This window comes from Carassius auratus, unplaced genomic scaffold (genome assembly GCF_003368295.1).
Source record: "Carassius auratus strain Wakin unplaced genomic scaffold, ASM336829v1 scaf_tig00020493, whole genome shotgun sequence".
NCBI lineage: Eukaryota > Metazoa > Chordata > Actinopteri > Cypriniformes > Cyprinidae > Carassius > Carassius auratus.
Genome location: NW_020525031.1, coordinates 803634 through 826839, shown reverse-complemented (window position 1 = coordinate 826839; position 23206 = coordinate 803634). Strand labels below are relative to the sequence as shown.

The window sequence follows — 23206 nt, the reverse complement described above, 5'->3', positions numbered from 1 at the left end:
CATAGAAAGAGCAATCATTTGAAAGGACATCAGGAAAGAGACAAAAACAGACAAGATTTGGGTCAACTCCATTTATTGTAGAAAACTGAGGAACAGAGTCTCTAATAGAGGCGCTGTGGCTTTCCCATGGTGCTCTTGATGTAGAGTGCTCTGACATTCTGCCAGTTCTTCTTCAGCAGAGACACCAGGAAGTTGACAGCCAGGTGGATGTTGTAGACCAGCTCTTCCTCAGTCATCCTGACATGACCAACAGCCACAGCCAGACACAGAACCTGAAAGTGACAGAAGCCATTATCAACTTCATGTAATACAAACTCAGGAGTTCTTAAAATGAAGCCTCTCAATCAGCATGTACAACAGTGATAAAAATTTGTAATATACACCCTTTAGTAGATGCGGGATCTGTAGGAGTCTCTTATGCTCAACTAGGCTCCATTTACTTAAACATACACTAAAAACAGTACTATTGGGATATTATATTAAAAGGTACACGTGATGTCACTGACACCATGTCCATGTTTTTACAGTCTGGGAAACAGTCACTTTTTCCAGAGTGGTTTCATTTCATCTTTTCATTGTCACTTTTGATCAAGTTAACGTTTCAACTGATGAGCAAATGCAACCTCTTTAATAAAAACCTACCTTCTTCATCTGGAATTTGATGGTGGATTTCACTTCATCCACCTTGGTGGCCAGGTTCTCGTTATGGGTGAGCAGAGAGGGGAACTTTCCTGCCTTGTTGAGGCCAGGTCCCAAGATACGAGGAATCTGCTTGATCAGAGACTCAGAAGCCAGGAAAGCGTCGTACTTCTTTGCTAAAGAGAGAACCAACAAGATGCATTAACATGTAGACACAATCCAGAACCTAAACCCTTATCACTAATGCTCGCTTGAAAGGAAACTCACCCAGCTTCTTAACCAGTTTCTTGTTCTTGTTGAGCTTTTTAAGAGCCTCGATGTCCATGTGTGGAAGCTCAGCGGCCTTGGCTTCATCACAATGCTGCTGGTCACCAAGGATGCACACGGAGAACTTGGGACGTGGGGTGGTCTTCAGCCTGCGAGGGGCAATGGAAAAGATTGACTGACAAACAGAAGCATATAGGACCACTTTTAACCAATATGAGGCAGAACAGAAGAGTCTTACCCATACCACCTCAGCTGTAATCAGGTGTTGATAGCACAGGCATTTAACAAAATGGTCGGCTTAGGTATGACGGCATGAACACAGTCACCTATAGCCTCCCCTCATGTTTTAAGACCCAGGGTAGGGGTCCGCCTGCTTAACCAACCCAGAGAATGGATGGTTCAGACAGACTACCCGAGGCTGTTCTCTACTGCCTGCCTTTAACCTCCCCATTCATAAAATTTAATTGAGTAATTAATGTCAAGATATCCAGATATTTATTCAGGCAGAGCAAAGGGCAGGCAGACAGAAGGCTGGGCGATACAGTAAATTTCCGAACCTGACAGTGCCTGAGAAACGCTTGTCCTTCTGGGGATCGTAGTTCTTCAAGCTGATCTGCAGTTCCACAGTCTCAAGAAACCTTAAATATAAAAGCCACTATAAATATTGTGTATTCAAGTAACTGCTACATAATGAGGTTAAACACCTGGGGCTGTTAACGAATATACAGCTGATATTTAAGCATAGGCTACATTTTTATGGCAAGCAGTTAAATATTTATTCATTGAACTAATAGCCTTTTAACTACAAGTAACGCAGTAACTAGTCCATTTTGACCAGAAATCAATTTTTAATAGTACTAGTCACTTATGATCACTAATTCAGTGACTATTCCATAGCTACTGATAAAAAAAAAAGTAAATAAAGAGATAAACCACTTACATTCAACTAGTTTGAATTCCAATTGTTGCTGGTCCCAATTAATTATAATTCAGTTCACTATTAACTACTCAGAGACTACTAGTTACTGGTAAACTAAACCAAGAGCTACAAGTATGTTCAAGCTTCACTTGCACATTTTTTTTTTTCAGACAGTTGTACATTTCGTGGTGCACAGCTAAGTAGGTGATGCCAGTATAAATCTCAATTTCTACACAATTGACCTAAACAATAAAAAGAAAAAAAAATAGCTGTCCACAATTTAAACTACTAGCAATAATTTAAAAAGAAAAACAAAACAAAAAGTACTATAAACAACAAAAATAGATACTATAAACGTCTGTGGCTTTATGCTGTCAGTTAACACAAGAACCGGAATCTTACTTTCTCTTCTTAAGACGGGACCCAGCCTGGACCTCCCGAACAGCCTCGTACAAAGTGTCTCTTGAGACCTTGCTGTTAAAAAAATATACATGAATGATTACTTGCATGACCAGTTTGTTCCAAGGGGCTCGAGCGCTTATATTGCCATGAGCGTAAGACTGACCAGTGAGTGAACCATTAACATGCCCTCAAACTCCGTTTATCAAACATCAATATATCAAAATTACTTAGGTTAGATATGAATGATAACAGTTAGAACAATAATAATTTTTAATTACGTTTACTAACGGTCGGATTAAACCGGATTGTATTTCTGATAACCCACTATGCTACGCGCTACATTAGCTCTCAAGAGCTGCTCGAGGTCGTCAAGGAAAACACATCTCAGTGTCTCCGACTGACACCGCTTTATGACATACTTGCTTAAACATCTATTAAACTGTAAGATTAAAAAAAGTCTAAATGCTTTAATACGTTGTATATGTGACAATTTCTCACGTGCCTCATTTTGCCGTGACGCCTCTCCTTTCACACAGAGCTCGAAAAAGGAAGTTTGATAGGAAGTTGCGCCGAATATATGCGCCTGAGAGTAAAAAAAAAACGGACTTCCGGAACCGACATGATTGTTGTGGCCATAAAAATGTTACTTTACATTCCATAAACTATTGTTTTCAATGTGTCAAAAATGTATAAATAAATAAATAAAAGTGTGTGCGTCATGCATAGTTTCATTACATTATATGTGTATGTATGCATGTATGTGTAAGTAATATATATATATATATATATATATATATATATATATATATATATATATATATATATACATATACATACAGTCTAACATGCTGATTTGCAGCTCAAGAAACATTTTATTATCAATAATGCAAACTGTTTTATAGCTAAATATTGTTGTGAAAATGTATAATAATTAATAAGTTCTTAAAAAAAAACAGTTGATTACAATCATTTCAAAATCTTATCCTGTGCCAAACATGAATGTACTGTACAAACTTTTGGCAGCAGAAGGTGTGTGATCACAAAACTGCGGTCTGGGGACAGTTACAACAGACAGCTACATAACTGATCAGATGCTTCTGAAAAACACAGCATTGAACACAATACCTCCAATTATTGCTGTTTTACCCTTTAAATAACTATTGCAAATGATTATATATTTATACGCATATGCAAATTATATATATAGGTTTTTGGGGCATTGATTTACAAAAAAGAAAAGAAAAAAGAAAGAGAATCATGTTAAAAACATTCAGATTTTTGCCACATAGCTGACAGCCGCCGAGTTTAACCTTTTTTTTTTTTTGCTTATACTAAACTCAAGTCCAACTTTTTGATACATCGCTAGACATTAATAGGTGAAAGTCAAAATGAAAAATAAAATAATTGTGAAGTAGTGAAATATTTCATAAGCTTTCAGAATCAGATCCACCACTGGAGCTCATAACAGACATCGGACACCACCGAGGAAGCCTGCCACTACTTGCCATTTCAGAATGATCCGTCTAGACACAGCAGATAGATTTATGATCAAAACAATGACAGATCATAACACTGCTGAAAGCTCAAGGTTCGAATGAGCCCTTTATGTGGCTCTTAATAAACGCTTATTGTACATTGGAGACTCCTTCAGGTTTGGAGCGGAATTACAATAGAGAAGCCCTCTCGCGACATTCTGAACCAGTTTTGTCAGTGTTTTCTTAATTTAAAATGGAATGATTTGTAGAAAATAAATAAAATTCAACTTCTCCAAAGTGCCCCCACCCCCTCAAAGCACACATACAAATTAAAGAGACCAGGAAGATCAAGTAAGGCAAACTGTGGAACATTTTTTATTTTCACTTTTCTTTGAATATAAACATGTACTAAAAGTTATAAAATGTGACCTCAAGTCCTGGTATAACCTGTTAACACTGCTGAAGAGAACCATATATGACCGAAAGCCTGCTGACAGGTTGCACATTTAGTGTTTTGCAAATACTGGCAATAATATAAACTACTACACAAAGTATAATTAAAATTTCATAAAGGTATCAGACAGAAGGGTACAACAATCAGGAATCAGCACAGATGGAAGTACTAAAATGATCAACAAGTGAAAAGCAAGCTGAAATAAGTGATCATGCATTCAGTTAACATGAACCTCTTTTGCCCTAGTTTCTCCTCAACTAAACCTGAAGAGACACAGAGTTTAAGATTTGAGCATTCAAACTGCTCCCCCCACCAACTCCCTTAAACTTAAGGCAAAAGACCCACACACACGTAAATCTACACAGCTAAACAATTAGCCAAACATTTAGGACTACCTAAAGCCAACCCCAAAGAGAGACCATTAGATTTCAGTGCAGAAGATAAGCAGCTCACTCAAAGCAGAGTCAAAACATAAATGACTCTAAAATGTCCTTAATCATCAAGAAAATCCAGAAGGTCTTCATCGTCTTCATCCAGCAAAGTTAGGGCAAAGATGTAGCTCCAAAGTTGGATGCCATCAATGCCCAAATCCTCCAACATCTCAGCTGTGTCCTAAAAACAACTCTGATTAAAATGGCTAACTAAAGACGGTCAATACAGCAAGCTTAGCAATGCATAACGGACAATTCCAACTTACAAAAAACAAAAAGGCACGAACATGGGACATAAAATGCACAATTAATAGAGTAAAATGAGTTAAACAAACATTACCCTGGATGCTGAGCGCCTGCGACGGTGTGTATGATTAGAGGGCATGTCATGGCTGTAGATACACTCTGATTTAAAGGGGCAGCATCCATGACGCATGAAGAAAGTGCACTTTAGCTTACTAGAGATAAACAAAACTCAGGAATCAATGTTAAGGATCGAATAAACATTACAAAAGACTTGACAGCATGAATGCGAACCATTCTAACCTGCTTCTTTCTTTGAAAGCGGCTATCAGTGATGCCTTTTCCTCCCCATCACAGACCCAATGCTTGCTGGGAATGTAGAAGGAGGATTTCACTCTGCACTGTGGACAGCCCCTGTTTAAAGAACAAATTAGTTACATTAATTAATTTACATGTATACATAACTTACTACATATATACAGTTTTATACACGCAAGGTGCAAAAGGGGAGTCAAAAAAAAAAAAAAAAAAACCCTCACTTGATGACATCCTCCTGGAAGTCCTTTGTTTTTCGCCAGGTAACAATGCAGCCGATGCAGAAAGCGTGATTGCAGTTGGGTAGGATGCCATAACGCCGATCCAGAGTGGTGGATTTCTCCGAAATCTTGTCCATGCAGATGCCACAGGCCACATCTTTGCTTTGGTCAAAGGCCCTTGAATGCTCTTGCCCCGTCGATACTGCAGCGCCACCCTGATTTAGTCTCTCTGGTGAACCATTCACCTAGAATCCAATATTTCATTAAACCCCAAGCCTATGATCTCTAAATAGAGCGGTCAAGGCTCTAAGGAAACATATATAGTGTTTGTGACCTGCGTTTCAGCTTCAGATACGGTTATCTTTTGGACTACAGCAGGTGTTGCGCCCGGCACAAAGGCTGATGAGCTGTAGTTATGTGAAGAACTGGAGTCTGTAGCACCGATTTGTTGTAGTGGTCTAATTGCACCTGAAGGGAACAACAAAATTAAATTCACAAAAGGAAAATGTGATGTGTAGTTTCAAAGAAAAGCATGAATAAACAGTAATACCTTGCTGGGGAGGTGAATTGTCCATAACCACAAACTCTTCCTCCTCTGCAATGCCTGTAGTCAAGCATTCGAAGTTCAGCTGCATTACACTCATACTTGTGACCAGAGGCTCTGAACCCCTGCGATTCAGACTGTGGGCTCCTCGAGGTGGGAGAAGAGAGGGCTCAGATCCTCTGCGGTCAGCCAGAGAACGGCCCGCCAGCGCAGAGGGGAGCCCTGCAGGTGCTGAACCACGTCTGCTGCTCCCTGAAGAACCATCACCCGCTCGAGGAACATGGAGATACCTGCAAGACAAACAACCCGTAAACCACTTTTCTTATAACATATGGTGTTCAAAAAGGGCCAGCTAGCTCCTTACCTGCAACGGTCACCAAACCAGCAGCCACCTTTCTGGAAGTATCTACACTGAACCTGAAACGAAGGATCTGCTGGAAACTCGTGGAGATAGTAACAGCTCGGACCATAGCGACAAGATCCATTGATGAACTGCCTGCAAAACACAACAACATGCTCATTACATATATTTGTGGACAACTGCCAGCACATGTACTTCACAAGTTAACGAAAAGCTGCAGCATTTGATTTAAAAATAAACAAATAAATAAATGGCAGGAAAAATCAGTTTTGAACCCTCGAGCTCTCGTTTGGGTTATTGACTACGGTAGCACACGGAAACTTCAGGACTCTAAACGTTTAGGAACTAAATTAGCAATCTCGCAACGGTCTTTTCAAAACTAACTTTTACGTTGCAGTACAAAAGCATAACAAATATCACGAGGTTGTTGTAACTACAATTCTCTTTATTCTACAGCAAAAACAAATCGCTCGCTGCCTTAACCGGATGTAAACATCTGCGCCGAGAAACGTTAAAGCAGGAAAAGTCTCTCTTTCAAACAGATGATCGGGGCTGAAAACGAACTTTTCATCCGATCGAAACCACGAAACTACCTGCAAACTTCTCTTTCCACATTTGAGCTGCCTTTTTTCGACTGTCTACACGGTATGCGATACCGATTCATTGTCAGAGCCTCAAAAAAATTGATTTAATGAAGTTGTCGGAGCCAATAAACGGATTGAAGAGTTCGGGGGAGAGAGAGAGAGAGGGAGGCGCTGAAGACCGACGTCACGAAGAACGCGCGTTGACCAACCAGGGACGCGTGTCTCTTTTAAACATTAAACTGCGAATTTGGAGGAAGACGTCTATACAAACGAGACTTGTGTCTCACAATTTGTATATACTTGCAGATTTTGGTCTTGGTCTTAATATAATATCTTCTTAATTGTTTGCTTGGTGGACCTGCAACAATCCAACACTGATCTGCACACTGAGCTGAAGACCATACCCACCTACAAACCGCACTGTTGTTTCCTGGGCCTTTGGATGATTGTGCTTCCCTTTCCATCTTGCGCTTGTAACTCTTTGCCCGATGGATAGCTAATGACATGCACACTTTTATAATTGTTGGGCGGGGCTTTCCCATATGGACGTGTGATAGACAGGGATGTCTCTCAAAACGTGATACTCAGTAAAGGATCGAACTTCGAATCGATTCCAGTAAACGGCTCTTTCGAACAAAATAAAATAAATTCTGATATTCGTGTATATCATTGTACATATTTCTAACACGATAGTTTCCTTCATATTATTTTTCACTATGTGTGTTAAAATAACTAATAACTATTAAAATAATATACAAAAAATAAAATAATATATTATTTATTATCAACTCTGTTTTGAGTTCAATATGACTGGAGAACCACACAGACCGATTCAGCTCGATTCGCGAGTCAATCAATCATTCAGACCCACTATTAATTAGTTCAAACCCGTTTATGAAGAGGTTCAACCGATTCATTGAAAAGATTCGAAAATAACAATTCGTTACGATGTAATATTGACAGAACAGAAAAAAATGTTCCATGTTTTTAAGTAGAATAACTGGCTTTAGTATTATTTTTCTGAGAAACAAATATGTGAACATGTTTTTTTAAATATCTGCAAATATATTATAGTATTTTTATGCTTTAGTACAAATTACAAACAGCAACAAAGATGACAGATGAAACTAAAAGATAATAGTTAAATATAAGATTGCACCGGATAGAACAATTATGGTGAATGTCTGGTGTGAAAATGGATGACAAAAAAGTACGTTTAAAAATAAGAAAAGAAAAAATGCAATTTCTTATAATTTCATATTATTGTGCTCTCTAGTTTCACAGTAACAGGTTTCAACATAATCATAGATCTCTGACATCAAGGTCCATCTTGAAAAAAAAAAAAAAAAACAGATCAGAAAAGCAATTTCAGCCATAAGAGAAAATCTCAGATATTTCTAAGATTCTTCTGGATGTGAAATGGTAGATGTGTTGCACATCATATTAATACCAATTAATGTAATTCAACATCAAAACTGATTTTTAACACGTGTACACTGAATTCCCAAATTATTCGGCACTGTTTTTGACAAGACCCATTCTGAACTCAGAAGTGTCCAAGTTACTTCAATAAAGGACAACTGAAGTATCTTCCCTAAAAAGCATTCAATTCATTTGCAACACACATACAAATGTCATGACATGATCATTAAGTAATTAATGCATCTGATTTACAGAATGAATTTAAGTTTGTGTACTATACATGTTCTAGTTTGAATGTAACCACAGCCTGCTTGCTTTCAATCACTCAATGTATATTCATAGTCAAGAACATGTTCAATCAAAATATAATGGAAGACCTAATTTAATACATATAATGAAATCTGATTTTGTTTCTAAAATCAGTAAATATGACCTTGAGACTGGTACCAGACAGTATGCCAAAATACAAGTATCATCATGGTACAAGTGTTTAACAAAGGGATCAGCACATAAGAATTTCATAAATCAAAGTAAAAAAAAACTTTCCTTCCATACAGCTGAAATTATCACGCTGTTGTAGGTTTATCCCAAAGAGTTGAAAGTGAATTATTAAGCAGATTTGTCTTCAGTTTCAATACCAATATATATTTGTAGCAGCTGAATCTGAAAACAACATACTCAACAAAGTAACATAATCCCAAAATAATATAACCGACTGCTGTACAGTTCTGTGTGGAGTCAAACTTTTACTTTACTAAAAGTGCCAACTCAAACAGAATCAGGAGGAAAGAAGAACTATAAAATAAAAGCCCTACATATAGTAAGTCGTATTTCAAGAGCTTGACTGTTCTTCTCAAAGAAACATACTAGACATCACTTAAATGTACGTGCAAACCAAAACCATGATGGAAAGGTGTTAGCTCTCATCAAGCAAATTAATAACAACACGATGGTGGTAGTAGTAGTACTAGTAAACGATGACTAGATGTTCTGCATCCTTGAGTTTAAATAAAAAAACACTCCGCAAAAATAAGAGAAAATGTCAGTATTCCAAGTCAATATTTGTAAAAAGTCATTTACAAAATTTCATAAAAAAAACAAAAAAAACAAAAAAAAAAATGGCACCATGGCGCCGTTATGATCTGTGCACTCTCTCCGTTCAGGAGGGAACTCTGAAGTCCATGCTTCATTCAGGTACTTGCATGTCAGTACATGTCTTTATAGATCTCCTGTAAAAGTGGGTGGAGGGAGGTCTCAGATTCAGTCTTTTTGATCATCTGAACCAGCTGGGCATTCTCTGTGACCAGCTGTCTGAGGTCGGCCATCTTCTGGAGCAGTTTGGGGAAGAGATGAGGAGAGTCAGGGTGGTGCACCTGAAGATGTTGGTCCAGAGCTTGCAAGATGCCATCCTGGATCTGTTCGACCTGCTTCACGTTCATCAGCCCAGGACGATCTAGAGCAAAGACAAACCATTTTCAGCTTCCTTTTTCTTACTGAGTTATTTCACTGACATTACAATTGGTTGGTTTACATCCAGTGTAAAGTGTGCTTCTTCCAAGCGTTTAATCTCTTCTTATATTTGGTTCTCATTTTACTGCCATTACTCCATAAGTTCTTTGTGGATGTAAAGTGTATAGACAACAACAATTTAAAAAAACGAAGCAATGATGCCTTGCCTCCACAAAGTATGATGGCTGCTACAAACAGAGCCAGGTCACTGTCATCCAGCTCCAGGGCATTGAATTTTACCGCAAACTCAAATTTGGGCTCCATGATCTCGCCGAAAGGTTTGCGTAGACTACGCAGGAATTCTCTCGTCACGAAGCCCTTCCCATTGGCCACCAACAGCCCGTCTTTATTCATAAGCGATGGGAGCATCGCAAATATGGCCTCATGGACTCCATATTTTAACAATGTTACCTGAGAGAAAAAGTGGGAGATGAATTCAGCGGAAAAATATGCGTCAATACGTAATTCATGTATAATAAATACAAGTAGCCACTAAAAATGGTCAAATGTGTTTGTATTTAATAATTTAGCACTATTTTTTAAATGAGGAAATAGAAAAAGATATAGTTCAATGAGGTAAAACAAGTGATTGCTCTAATGTAGCCACCAAAATGATGAATCATAACAATAATCCTTTTTTTTTTTCCAAATAAGGAAAAGAGACATCCATCTTGGCAGTCACTTTTCAAAATGAATAAAATCACAAATAACAGATTTAAAGGGATATTTCACCCAAAAATTTAAATTCTACTTAAACCCATAAGACCTTTGTTCATCTTTGGAACACAATTAAAGATATTTTTTGATGAAATGAGAGAACATTCAGACCCTCCCATAGACAACAAGGGTCCTTGCAAGATCAAGACACAGAAAAGTACTAATCTCACCTGATCATTAAGGAAGAGATCCACAAAGCCAGGGATGTTTTTGGCAAACTCTGTGAGCTCTCGCACAGTTTCAACTGTGGTGCACTGGCAGCGGTAGAAGACATGGACCCCAATCTCTTTGTTGGGTGATGCTCCATTAAGCTGATTCCAGACCAGCCCGTTTTCTGCCTGCCATAGTGAGTCCATATCATGGATCACAAAAGGCTGAAGGTGAAATGAGAACATAATTAAAAAACAACTAAAATAACTGCAAATCAATCATATACTGTTTTGTGTTTAAAACAGTTTAAAATCAGTTTTAACATAAAAATAAATATTGGCTTAGAGTATCTGCCAGAACTTTAACATCAATCCACTTGCTAAAATAAAACAATATGAGAAAACTGAAATTATTGGTGGCATCTCACTGAAAGCTGAGCGCATACCGATGTGCAGCTCGTCTTGCCCGTGAGGATGCTCTGTGCTTTTTTCTTGGTCATGTTGAGGTTCCTCAGGTAGGATGTGTTGACATGCTTGGCCAGTGTTTTGAGGTCAGCTCCACTTGAGTTTAGCAGTTTCTCCCCAGCGATGAGCCCTGCCACTAGCTTCTTCTTCTCTGCCTCTGGCATACGTCCGTACCTGATTGCTGATTCAAAGAAACAAAGATGAGCTCCATTTATTACAACATAACCCAGCACACATTTAAAAATAAAGCAACAATTTATGAATGCTCAAATATGAATTGTGGAATATGACTATTAAAGGGGACATCGGATGCCCATGTGTCCTCAGCGGCTCAGATTTCAGGTGAAAAAAAGACACTTTATGTTCACTTTTACATCTAACTACAAAACAACTGCATTACCTAGGAGACATTGTGTCTATAGCTGCTCGAGTGTGGAGAAAATGGAGGACAGCGTATTACTAGCTGATGGTGGATATATGCTAATATGGGACACTCAGTCAATATGACGTCATATTGCTCAGAAATTCAAAATGGTTTGATAAATTGAGACTGTTTTGGTTTTTGAGGGAATAAAAAAAGAAGTGAATGGATTTTTATAATTGTGGGGTTGTGTCCACACTCTGCTAAGAAACATTTACATACACTCCATGTAAAAGGCAAGGCAAGTTTATTTATATAGCACATTTCATACACAATGGTAATTCAAAGTGCTTCAAAGTGAATTTTCCAATCGATGTCCCCTTTATACAGGAATAGTTGGCACAAAAATGAAAATTTTCAGAAAATGAACCCACCCTCAGGATGAAGTGAATGGGAAGCACTCTAATGATGAATTTGCTTCTAACAAACACAGCTTTACACTTCGCAGGAGATTAATTGTCAAACTGGTATTGTGGATTACTGTGATGTTTTTATCAGCTGTTTTGACTCTCATTCTTAAGGCACCCATTTTCAGGAGGATTTATTGTTGAGTAAGTGATGTAATGCTAAATTTCTCTGAATCTGTTCTGATGAAGAAACAAACTCACTTTGGATGGCCTGAGGGTGAGAAACTGTTCAGCAAATTTTATTTTTTGGTTGAATTATTCCTTTAATTTACAGTTTTGCACATATTTATTGGATGTAAAATGAGGGTGAAAATTGTGAATGCATTTAAGTTTTTTTAAATGTATGGATTTTTGAAAATTACATTTCAAGCAGTGTGTAATGCAGCTTTATGTGAATGTAAACAGTCTGCAAAGTTGTAAAGCTGAAAGTGTATCGTAAAGTTATTATCTCTAACGAAAGAGTTAACTCTGAACCACTGAAATTAGCCGTTTTTAAATTTGAATTTTAAAATCTTACATTTACATGATGCCTGCCTACGTTCTGCGTGGACATCCCATGAAAACAACCCTCAAATGCTGAAGCTGGTTTGTGTGGATAATGTCAAGAAGACACTGTGAAAGCGAATTCAGTTTATTTTAATTTCTAATGGATGAGGCTGTGAAGAATCAATGGTTAAAATTCATATTTACTAAGATTTCACTAAAGACAGCTCCCCCAATCAACGCGTTCAACGCGGGATTCGTAAAACGTTTGTCCTTGAAGGATGGGCCAGTGCCTAGTTTCTTTGGAACAGTTTGCTCCTCTGATTCACAACCTGTAAGTGTAACTAATAATTGTTGCTTTGATATTCTGTCGAGCGTGCATAATCTGCCGTTTTGTGTTTTGCATTGTGTATACAGTCAGTGCAGCTGTAAGTATCCAGCTAACTCGTGTTATACAGGTGCTGGTCATATAATTAGAATATCATCAAAAAGTTGATTTCACAAATTCCATTCATAAAGTGAAACTTAAATATTATATTCATTCATTACACACATATAATTCAAATGTTTATTTCTTTAAATTTTGATGATTATAACTGACAACTAAGGAAAATCCCAAATTCAGTATCTCAGAAAATTTGAATTTTACCTAAGACCAATACAAAGAAATAATTTTTTGAAATCTTGGCCAACTGAAAAGTATAAACATGAAAAGTAAGAGCACTTCTGTTCGTAGTGGTTCTTGAAGCACTGACTCCAGCTGCAGTACACTCTTTGTGAATCTGCCCCAATTTTTTGAATGGGTTTTGTTTCACAATCCTCTCCAGGGTGAGGTCATCCCTATTGCTTGTACATTTTTTTCTACCACATCTTTTCCTTCCCTTCGGCTCTCTATTAATGTGCTTAGACACAGAGCTCTTTGAACAGCCAGCCTCTTTTGCAATGACTTTTTGTGTCTTGCCCTCCTTGTGCAAGGTGTCAATTGTCATCTTTTGGACAACTGTCAAGTCAGCAGTCTTCTCCATGATTGTGTAGCCTACAGAACTAGAGACCATTTAAAGGCCTTTGCAGGTGTTTTTAGTTAATTAGCTGATTAGATTGTGGCACCAGGTGTCTTCAATATTGAACCTTTTCACAATATTCAAATTTTCTGAGATACCGAATTTGGGATTTTCCTTAGTTATCAGTTAAAATCATTAAAATAAAATAAATAAACATCTGAAATATATCAGTCTGTGTGTTATGAATAAATAAAATATACAACTTTGACTTTTTGAATGGAATTAGTGAAATAAATGTTGATGATATTTTAATTAGATGACCAGCACATGTAGTTCTGCTAATCAACTGTGGGTCTGCTAATGTCTAGAAATTAGGGCTGCAAGATTAATCGCATGTGATTGTCATGTGTGTCTCGTTAGTAAAGCCAGATGAATCGCATGCGATTATGAACGTGATATTGCGTAGTTTGTTACGAACTACGGCTCGGTCTATTAAGTGCGCTCCATTTGAAAGCAGGTGATGGACATTTACCGCTAATCACAGAACTGGCTTTACTAACGAGACACGCATGACAATCGCATTCGATTAATCATGCAGCCCTACTAGAAATGTGTTGATTAATATAGAATGTTGTACTTGGAGTCATGATAAAAGGATGGAGCAATACGTTGGTTTACAAACTGAAGTGGTTCATCAGAACTCTTTGTGTTTGGCATCTAATTAAATGCATATTATAAGGAAATGACAGTGTTTTTGAATCTTGCATGCATGTAAACATCTTGTTGGGGACTCCCAAAACCAAATAATAAACATTTTTAAATAGCATAATATGGGCACTTTAAATTGTGGTTATATGTAGGCTGCTTACCATCATGTGACATGCCCAATGCCAGGCACTTCTGGAAGCGACAGTACTGGCATTTGTTTCGGCTCTTTTTCTGGACCTTACAGGCACGCTCACACTGTTCATACTCCAGCTTCATACGAATGGTGCGTCTGAAAAAACCCTTAAAAAAAAAAAGGAGACACTTCATCACTGCAAAACAGCAATGCACATTTGCACTTGTATTGTGGAGTTATTTCACAAAAAGATATGACAATTTAAGCATTAGGAAGCCCAGTGATTTAAGGTAAAGAAATACAGTGGTTTTATTAAACCACCCAAAAATGAAAATTTTGTGTTTATCTGCTTACCCTCAGGGCATCCAAGATTTAGAGGACTTTGTTTCTTCAGTAGAACACAAACCAAGATTTTTAACTTAAACCATTGCAGTCTGTCAGTCATATAACGGAAGTGAAGGGGAATCACAGCTTTGAGGGTCATAAAAACATACACAAACAAAACCAAGCTAAACCCTGCAGCTCGTGACGATACATTGATGTGTAAAGATCGGTCTGTGCAAGAAACTGAACAATATTTATATCTAGCTATAATCTCAATTAGGCTTGTCAATGGTTCATTTGAGAGATAGGTGGTGGTATTGCACTTAGAAGTCTGCAATCCACCGTAAAGCGAGTAGACAACGGCGCGTCAGGCGCTGGCTGTTGAGAACGCACTCAGGACAGTTTGGACATGCCTGTGAAAATCATAGGTAAAAACTATAAATACTGTTCAGTTTCTTGCACAGACCAGTGGTTTTGTGTCTTTACACATCAATCTATCGTCACAAGCTGCAGGGTTTAATTTGGTTTTGTTTGTATATGTTTTATGATTACCTTCCACTAACATTATATGATTGAGAGACTGCAACGGTTTGTGTTAAATATCTCAGTTTGTGTTCCACCGGAGATACAAAGTCACCTACATCTTGGTTGTCCTGGGGGTAAGGAGATAAACATAAACTTTCATTTTTGGGTGAAGTATCCTTTTAAAGATGCTGTAACAGATAAACAGATCCACAGTTTGTGAAAAACCTTGACTGCAGTAGTTTGGACAAGTTCAGCAAAAATACCTTGCAGCCTTCACAAGCATGTACTCCATAATGAAATCCTGAGGCTTTATCTCCACATATGCGGCACTCAACGTTCAGGCCCAAAGTACTGGGGTCATTCTGACCCAGCCGTAACTGGTCTGACAGTGAGAGAGAGGTGGTCTGTAATGGATCTGTAAATATGAGCCAAAAAACAAAAAATAGAAACTTCTTAAAGGGTCTCTTATCAGAGAACTGCAAAAGTTTATGGATAAAATACATAGAAATCAGAAAGCCTGACAGAAAAAAAAATGGATGTTTAATGTTAGGAAAAAATTATCTACAATATATTTCTATGAATTATTTCATTGTAATCTTCTATTAATGTTGTTTTGTTAAAGGGGTCATGAACTGAGAAATCAAATGTCCCTTGATCTTTTGACATAACAGGTCAATGTACTATAAAAACAATCTTAAGTTTCAGAACTAAATTTTCCCTTTTATTTACCCCAAGCTGACAAAATGACTTTTGGAATTTGTCACATTACGACGTCATAGTTCAATGAAAGACCGCCTCTGTACAAGAAGATCAACGCCTACATGAACCTCATTATCTCCTTAGCCCTTCACCCTTGTAGTAGAAGGGGATGAAAACACTAGAGAGAGTGCTGACCCCTTTAGGTTTAAAAGTTAACAAAGGATAAAAAGCAGGTCATAAATAAGTAATATTAAATAAACAATAGTTACATTAATATAATCATGTTTAAAATTGAATTATTATATACAGTACAGACCAAAAGTTTGGACACACCTTCTCATTCAAAGAGTTTTCTTTATTTTCATGACTCTGAAAATTGTAGAGTCACACTGAAGGCATCAAGGGCTATTTGACCAAGAAGGAGAGTGATGGGGTGCTGCGCCAGATGACCTGGCCTCCACAGTCACCGGACCTGAACCCAATCGAGATGGTTTAGGGGTGAGCTGGACCGCAGACAGAAGGCAAAAGGGCCAACAAGTGCTAAGCATCTCTCGGGGAACTCCTTCAAGACTGTTGGAAGACCATTTCAGGTGACTACCTCTTGAAGCTCATCAAGAGAATGCCAAGAGTGTGCAAAGCAGTAATCAAAGCAAAAGGTGGCTACTTTGAAGAACCTAGAATATGACATATTTTCAGTTGTTTCACACTTTTTTGTTATGTATATAATTCCATATATAATTCCACATGTGTTAATTCATAGTTTTGATGCCTTCAGTGTGACTCTACAATTTTCATAATCATGAAAATAAAGAAAACTCTTTGAATGGGAAGGTGTGTCCAAACTTTTGGTCTGTACAGTAAATATATATATATATATATATTTAAAATGAATATAGCTAAAATATCTGCTGTATTATATATGGTTAACACATTTTATGAAATAGAAAACATGATTAAATATATAATACAAATTAAGTTAATGAAAATACAGTAAATAATATCAATAGCAATTTTAAGGGTTATTCTTTTCAGGAATACATTGATCTTATTAATGATGTAGAGGCCTTTGAAAGCCATGTACCAAATATGATACATCGATATTTATATTAGAGGTTTACTGGTAGTTAATTTTACCAATACTGATAGCTATGTTGGATTACGCTGACGACTAACCAATTAATCAACCGATAGTTATATTATAAATTGATCATTAATGTTAGTTCATAGTTAATTAATAACAGATGCAACTTTAAACTTTTAAAATGTACTGGAATTGAAATTAAAACTCAGAAAAAGGACCAATGCTTCTACAGCTCATATTAACACAAATGGAATTGAAATGGTTACAAATGGAATCTTACAAATTGTAAAGTGTTATTTAATATAAATCCAAACAGTCATGTTTAAAAATGGCCATGTTTACACATCTACAGAAAGGCCATAGCACTGAAATTACATATGCATTTTTTAATGTATAGTCTTACTTTTTTTTTTTATAAAACTAAAAATAACAAAGCACACCGGACACAAAGTGCAGCACGTTTCATCTATAACTCACAGGTTATAACACACCGGACGTACTGTGTTCAGTTCAAGCGGCTGTTCAGAACTGTTTATTTAATCACCAACCAGGCAAAGGTTCACTACAAGAACAAAGTGGCAAACCATTAAGAGAAAGCACGATCTATACTGTAAGAAGCATTTTGAATCTGTTTGAAGCATAGAGAAAGGAAAATGTTTCACTGAAAAATGCCCAATTCACAATCTCCCAGTCTTGGGTGAAGTCATTATACATACCAACAACGATCTGGGACAAATATAATGTAATTTAATGGAAAACTATGTGAGTGGTCATGCGTGAAGCAGAAGGATCTCTGTCAGCTGCATGAACGCATCAATATGCTTTCTAACGTCACTAGCTTTAAATACGCAACTTCAACCGGTAACAAATGCATAAAAGTGACCAATTGGATATAAAATAATGCAAATAGATGGTTACAATAATGACATCAAACATTTGATTATTTTGGTCAAACTGTTTCAACCTCTTGAGGTGCTAGCCTACTAATGTTTGCATCCTCTTAGCCTTGATGGCAAACATAATTCTGTTCTTTCACTACTAATGCAGCATCTAGTCAACAAATGTAACTACTATATAATGATATGAAAACATGTACAACCCTTTGAGAAAACATTTTATTCAATTACCTCTTCTTAAGAGATCTTTAACAGAGTTAAGCCAGATACAATTTGCAGTTTTTAGCTAAAATAAATTGCAAAAATCTGATGTAACTTAGATACATATTTTCTTGCCATGAAAATAGCTACAATAGCTTGCATGGCGTTAAACACAAACAAAGAATGAAAACATGTACTGTAGTATACTGTATACACACCGCTTCGTTGTCCGTTTTAAATCCGCATCTGAAGTGTCCGGCTCTGTGCAGCGCGCAGCCTCACGTGTCAAAACAAATAGCACAAAGTGTCAGTGATTCCTCCTCTAGAGGCCGCTCTCATACTGTAGCCGCTCCAGCAACGCACACAACTAACGATTTTTGCAGATAGCCGATATTTATAGCAATTAACTATCAGTGCCGATTAATCTACAAAACCGATTAATTTATATAATTTATTTATTAGAATTTATAGTCAACCTCTGATTTATAGGGTTAAGTGGAGGCAAAAAATCTCACTGTCAGGATGTCATAATACTTGGCTCTGATGTCTAAGCGCAGTTTTACCTGGAAATATTTGAGCTGTTACAGAAGTGTCACTATTCTGTCGAGGACTCTTCTGTGGTGTCCCATCTCCATTCTGTAGAGTGGCCCCCCGTGATCCCTTGCTGCCGGGTGAGACTTCTATTCCTGTGGCATCAGACGTCTCGCTGCCCTCCACCTCCTCACCCGACGCTGAGCTCGGCTCCTGTAGCTCTGACATCTTTCCACAGTCCGAGGATGCAGACTCACCCTCCTGGACTGCCATCCATGTTGTGTCTTCAAGAATCTGGACTGGGTTCAGGTCTCTCAGTGGAGACGATTGGCCCTTCATAACTCCTGTGAACATGAGGGGCTCTTGGGCTGCCGCGACGTCTACTGGGCCGTCACATTTCATTTCTGAGGTAGATTGCTCAACCTGTTCCATGGTTCTCCTGTCTGGCTACTAATACTCATAACCATCCATCACGTGACATTGCCTCTGGAAAGACAAAAGACATAGATGTTAATTATTGTAACAGTGCCTCAATCGAACACGGTATCAGTATATGACCATCATCGCTGGTGTGTAGTGCACATGCTCCAGAGATTACACTGATGACCTGATGTCCAGTACTGCTTGGGCCATTTCCTGACTCCACCCCACCCCCCTTACCTCTCCGCTGACTCAAATAAAATTAAAGGGAAACAATTTCATCATGATGATTTTTAAAGCGCATAAATGATTTGTTCACACTGTATTAAGACCACATTCATTTGATAAAGATTTTAAATTAATTGTTTTTTCTATTATTAAAAGTATCCTGATGCATTATAGTTTCCACTGAAATATTAAGCAATTTCAACATTGTTAATAGGAAATGTTTCTTGAGTATATCAGCATATTAGAAAAATAACCATGTGACACAATATATTTATATTAAATAATATTTCTCATTATTACTGTTCACTTAACTGTATTTTTGCAGCCTTGGTGAGACCTTCAAATAAAAAAAAAAACACTATTGAACGGTAGTGTATGTAATGTAAAAATACAAGTTTTTACAATATTTTTATATTGCAGTAATGCTTTCCTTTCAAAAAATTTTTTTTTTGTCACTTTTTTGAATAGGTTTCTTTTTTTGGGGGGGGGGGTAATGCCTGGCTCAAATGCTTATAGGAGAATATAATCCTTAAATGTAGAGAATCAGAAAGTAGCTTTTGTCTTAGCAAGCTGGCCTTTTATTCATTCACCACTTCCGATTACATGACATTTATCTTTTTTTGGAGACAGATACAAACTGTGTCATAAGCAATTACAGGTCTGTGGTATATTTAGTCTACATAGAGTGAGAGGTGATAAATCCATTATGAGACTCACTCAGATTGTATGACCAACAGAAAGAGATCTAGCAAAATACTTCTGTGTTACAAAATTTACATAATTTGGTCATCTGATCAAGAATGGTCTATCAAAGCAAAATGAAAAGAGAAAGAATAACGCTGATCATTATCTTCCTTCCTTAAGAGACACAGAACTGACTGTGCCCATGTTAAGGACAGGTCAGATAACTAGCATCCTAACAGAGGATATAACATGGGCAATGAGCCATGTCAAACACTAAGACATGAATAAATGCTATGTGTAAAATACTGAAGAGATCCATGCTGTCACTCATGACCCATTTGCATGAGCAAACACAAAAACCAAACTGTCAACACAAAGGTCAAGAGAGTTTGTGTTTCATCTGGCAGGCAGTGTACTTCCTCAGACTACAAGGTGTTTACAGAATGTCTTAAAGGGATAGTTTACCCATGAAAACCCTATCATCATTTATTCACCCCAATATCTTTTCCAAACCTTCCAGTGAACAAAAAAATATATTTTAAAGAAATCTGGAAAAACTGAATCATTGTATCGACAAAAAAAAAAAAGAAAAAGGAATGAATGAGGTCACATTCATCATAGCTCTCAGTGTGAAAGACGGTGATAACAGATGTGAGGATTGAGACCCCGACCAAACAGACTGTGTTCGTAATTAGAGGATTCTGACAATAGGATTATGCAGAAACCACATCAATGTGTGAATAACAAAGACAATCCAATAAAAAAAAAACTTAGCTGATTTAGTTAGTTAGTTAGTTACTGAACCACATTGGATAACAGAAAAAAAGAGCACTACAATATATGCACCGATTTTACATTAATTTACACGCATGCGCAGTAAATGAAGTGATCAGAAACACTATGAGCCACTGTTCAGACTTGTCAGCAACTAGTCATTCAGGATCTCAGTCTGTTTGCATTGTACTAAGGGTTGCATGCTAGCTGCAGAGAGGAACTAAATGAGTCAGTGTGCAGAGGTTTTGAAAGACACTCATTCCAGTGTCTGAACCGCGCAGTTGCTTCATTTTTGTTTTTAAGGCAAGATACTAAAGAAAAAAAAACTACGATTTTTTTTTAATGCACAGGTCAATTTTGAGTTACTGGACTATTAGGCTTCCAGAAATGTCCAAAATACACATTTAAGTGTTTATTTTATTAAAGTTTATCTATTTTCATCTGTAGATTTCAATTCACATGTAAGGAGCCAGAAATCTTCACTTATAGTGTACTTACCTATATTCTAAAGTTTTCAGAGGGGTTTGTTCATCATTTGACTATTTTATATAAAAATTTAAAAAACATGATTTATATATTTTTTTGACAGTTTTCTCTGTTTTATTTATTTTATTTTCTGAGTCATAAAAATATATATCCAAAGTCCCCTCTTTAAAAATCATTCATATGTCCAATGTTCAGATTTCTGTTTGGGAAATGTATACCAATTAGTGCACATTTAGTAAATCATTTAGTGTACAGTATTTGCATATTTAAACATATTTGATGTCTTGCCATTATAGTTAAAGGGCAGGAAAAACTCAGAGCACTACACAATTAATAATGAACTAGTACATAAAATCTGTTGAAGATTATAGACAGTAGATCTTCACCTTTATTGTAAAAACTTTAACTTTGGAATCAGAGCGAAAGCAGTCGGTCTTCTGTGTGCAGAAGGTCACACTTGATACATCTACGTGAAGCCTTTCAAATACAAAACACAAACAATTCACTTGTCTTAGCAGTATAATAATAAGTTTATTATAGAGTAAGTATAATAATAGTAAATAGCTTCTTTCAATCTCTTATCTGTTTGATTCAGAAAATAGTACGTTACTCTTGTAAAACAATTGCTTAAATGTATCTATAATAATGTTTCTTTAATTGCCTGGTCATTTTGGAATTTTTGGAACTAAAATGTCTTAAGATGACGTAAAGTATTTGTAGAATGTGCCGACTAATGTATTCCTTGTTCCTTAAATTGTTAATAGATGCCTGTAAAAATCTAACGTAATGTTAATGTGAACAGCGCCTGGCTGAGAAAGCAAAGTTTAGAAATGTACAATACATATGGTGAAACTTCATCTAATGAAGAAACTGACATGAAGTGACTGACATGAATCCCATTGCTGAAATAACCTTAACGATTGTATGACAAATAACACAAAATAGCCAAAAAGCTAGACAGACTGAGTGGCACATCATCAACCTGACAGACAACAAATCTAGCTTAGTTAGCTGACAAAACAGTACTTCAAAACGGTGACATCAACTCTTTAACAGACTACAACATACACTTATTCCGATATGGGCATGTTTACTTGGTTCGTAATCGGATGAAGCAGACATTTAGACTTAAAGCAAAACAGCGAGTTTTGGCTAAATTAGCAATTCTGGTTTACCTTGGTGTTTACGAGTCAGCTTCGAAGTTTCCCAGCGGTCGAACAAATACAAATATACTTTTCCTACGTTACGTTACGTTGTTTTGAGACTCAAATGAGCTCATAGTCCGTGGGTTTACATCAGGTGTGTCATCAGTGTGTTCCCGCCGTGACTCTTATTCCACAAATGCTAGTCCGTGGTGAGCACTAGTTAGCTTGACGCTAACATGTTTTGTTTTGTTTTTTATTTTGTTGTGCACGCTTTCAGATTTCTCCCGGTAAAACAAATATCAAATACAGTCTTCTTCCTTCCAGATTCCTGTTATATCCATTCTGCTTTAAAATCCAATTAAAAAACGGATCAAGCGATGACCATCGCGCTGTTATTCCTACGCCCACTTTTACCCAATCTGGTCTAGTAACTCCATTCACTTTGATAACTCGGTTGTCTGGGATGACCGAAATAAAGGAACTAGAAAAGAGAAAAGAGGCGTGTATTCTATATAAAATAGCATGCAGGGGTCGCTCTTCGACCGAAAGTTGTCAAGAAGGCAACTGACCTTAAAACGCAAAAAAATCAATTTAACCACTTACATATAGTACAACCGTTTTAAAAATGTGTAAAGAACTAAATACGAGTAGATCAATTCACCTCTATGAACTATTTTTCTGATTTGATTCTGAAGGCTTTGGTTCAGAGTCTGTTTTCCTTTACAGGTTTTTTACGATAGACAGTAAAAGACCTAAAAGACATGGTAAGAAAAGAAAAAAGCATGGCGTGAATGTTACGTAATAAAAGGTGGTTAGTTTCCGCCAGTAGGAGACAGATGAATATTAAGGAAGCTGTATGAATCATAAATGTTATTTCCCGTTAGGGCTGAAATCGTACCGAGACGGACTAGTTGCTCTGAGCAACTGGAAAATTGCATGTAA

General features: G+C 37.0%; 3 protein-coding genes across 8 annotated transcripts; all 3 read right to left on the bottom strand.

The window, feature by feature from the left end:
- Positions 1-56: 56 nt before the first annotated feature.
- On the bottom strand, positions 57-2818 carry LOC113076473 (60S ribosomal protein L10a). The gene is made up of 6 exons (XM_026249169.1): positions 2730-2818; positions 2228-2299; positions 1464-1544; positions 907-1055; positions 643-815; positions 57-272 (listed from the first exon to the last, which is right to left on the bottom strand). The coding sequence occupies exons 1-6, from the start codon at positions 2732-2734 to the stop codon at positions 102-104; spliced, it is 651 nt and encodes a 216-aa protein (XP_026104954.1). The 5' UTR covers positions 2735-2818; the 3' UTR covers positions 57-101.
- Positions 2819-4054: 1236 nt separating this feature from the next.
- On the bottom strand, positions 4055-7361 carry LOC113076468 (probable E3 ubiquitin-protein ligase makorin-1). Of its 2 annotated transcripts, none has more exons than XM_026249158.1 (8): positions 7264-7361; positions 6275-6406; positions 5917-6200; positions 5701-5834; positions 5370-5611; positions 5134-5244; positions 4928-5045; positions 4055-4768 (listed from the first exon to the last, which is right to left on the bottom strand). In XM_026249158.1, the coding sequence occupies exons 1-8, from the start codon at positions 7359-7361 to the stop codon at positions 4649-4651; spliced, it is 1239 nt and encodes a 412-aa protein (XP_026104943.1). In that variant the 3' UTR covers positions 4055-4648. The 2 variants fall into 2 exon arrangements, with proteins under 2 accessions (XP_026104943.1, XP_026104944.1); XM_026249159.1 differs by lacking the exon at positions 7264-7361 and adding an exon at positions 6865-7033.
- A 390-nt stretch (positions 7362-7751) lies between these two features.
- Positions 7752-22772, bottom strand: LOC113076467 (peroxisome proliferator-activated receptor delta). 5 transcript variants are annotated; one of them, XM_026249154.1, is made up of 9 exons: positions 22295-22772; positions 21506-21596; positions 18560-19013; positions 15383-15534; positions 14299-14437; positions 11099-11298; positions 10674-10877; positions 9954-10197; positions 7752-9730 (listed from the first exon to the last, which is right to left on the bottom strand). In XM_026249154.1, exons 3-9 carry the CDS (start codon positions 18957-18959, stop codon positions 9483-9485), a joined length of 1587 nt encoding a protein of 528 aa, XP_026104939.1. In that variant the 5' UTR covers positions 18960-19013; positions 21506-21596; positions 22295-22772; the 3' UTR covers positions 7752-9482. The 5 variants fall into 5 exon arrangements, with proteins under 5 accessions (XP_026104939.1, XP_026104937.1, XP_026104942.1 ...); XM_026249152.1 differs by lacking the exon at positions 21506-21596 and having other exon boundaries at positions 22295-22769; XM_026249157.1 differs by lacking the exons at positions 21506-21596; positions 22295-22772 and adding an exon at positions 17377-17461 and having other exon boundaries at positions 18215-18723.
- Positions 22773-23206: the final 434 nt, after the last annotated feature.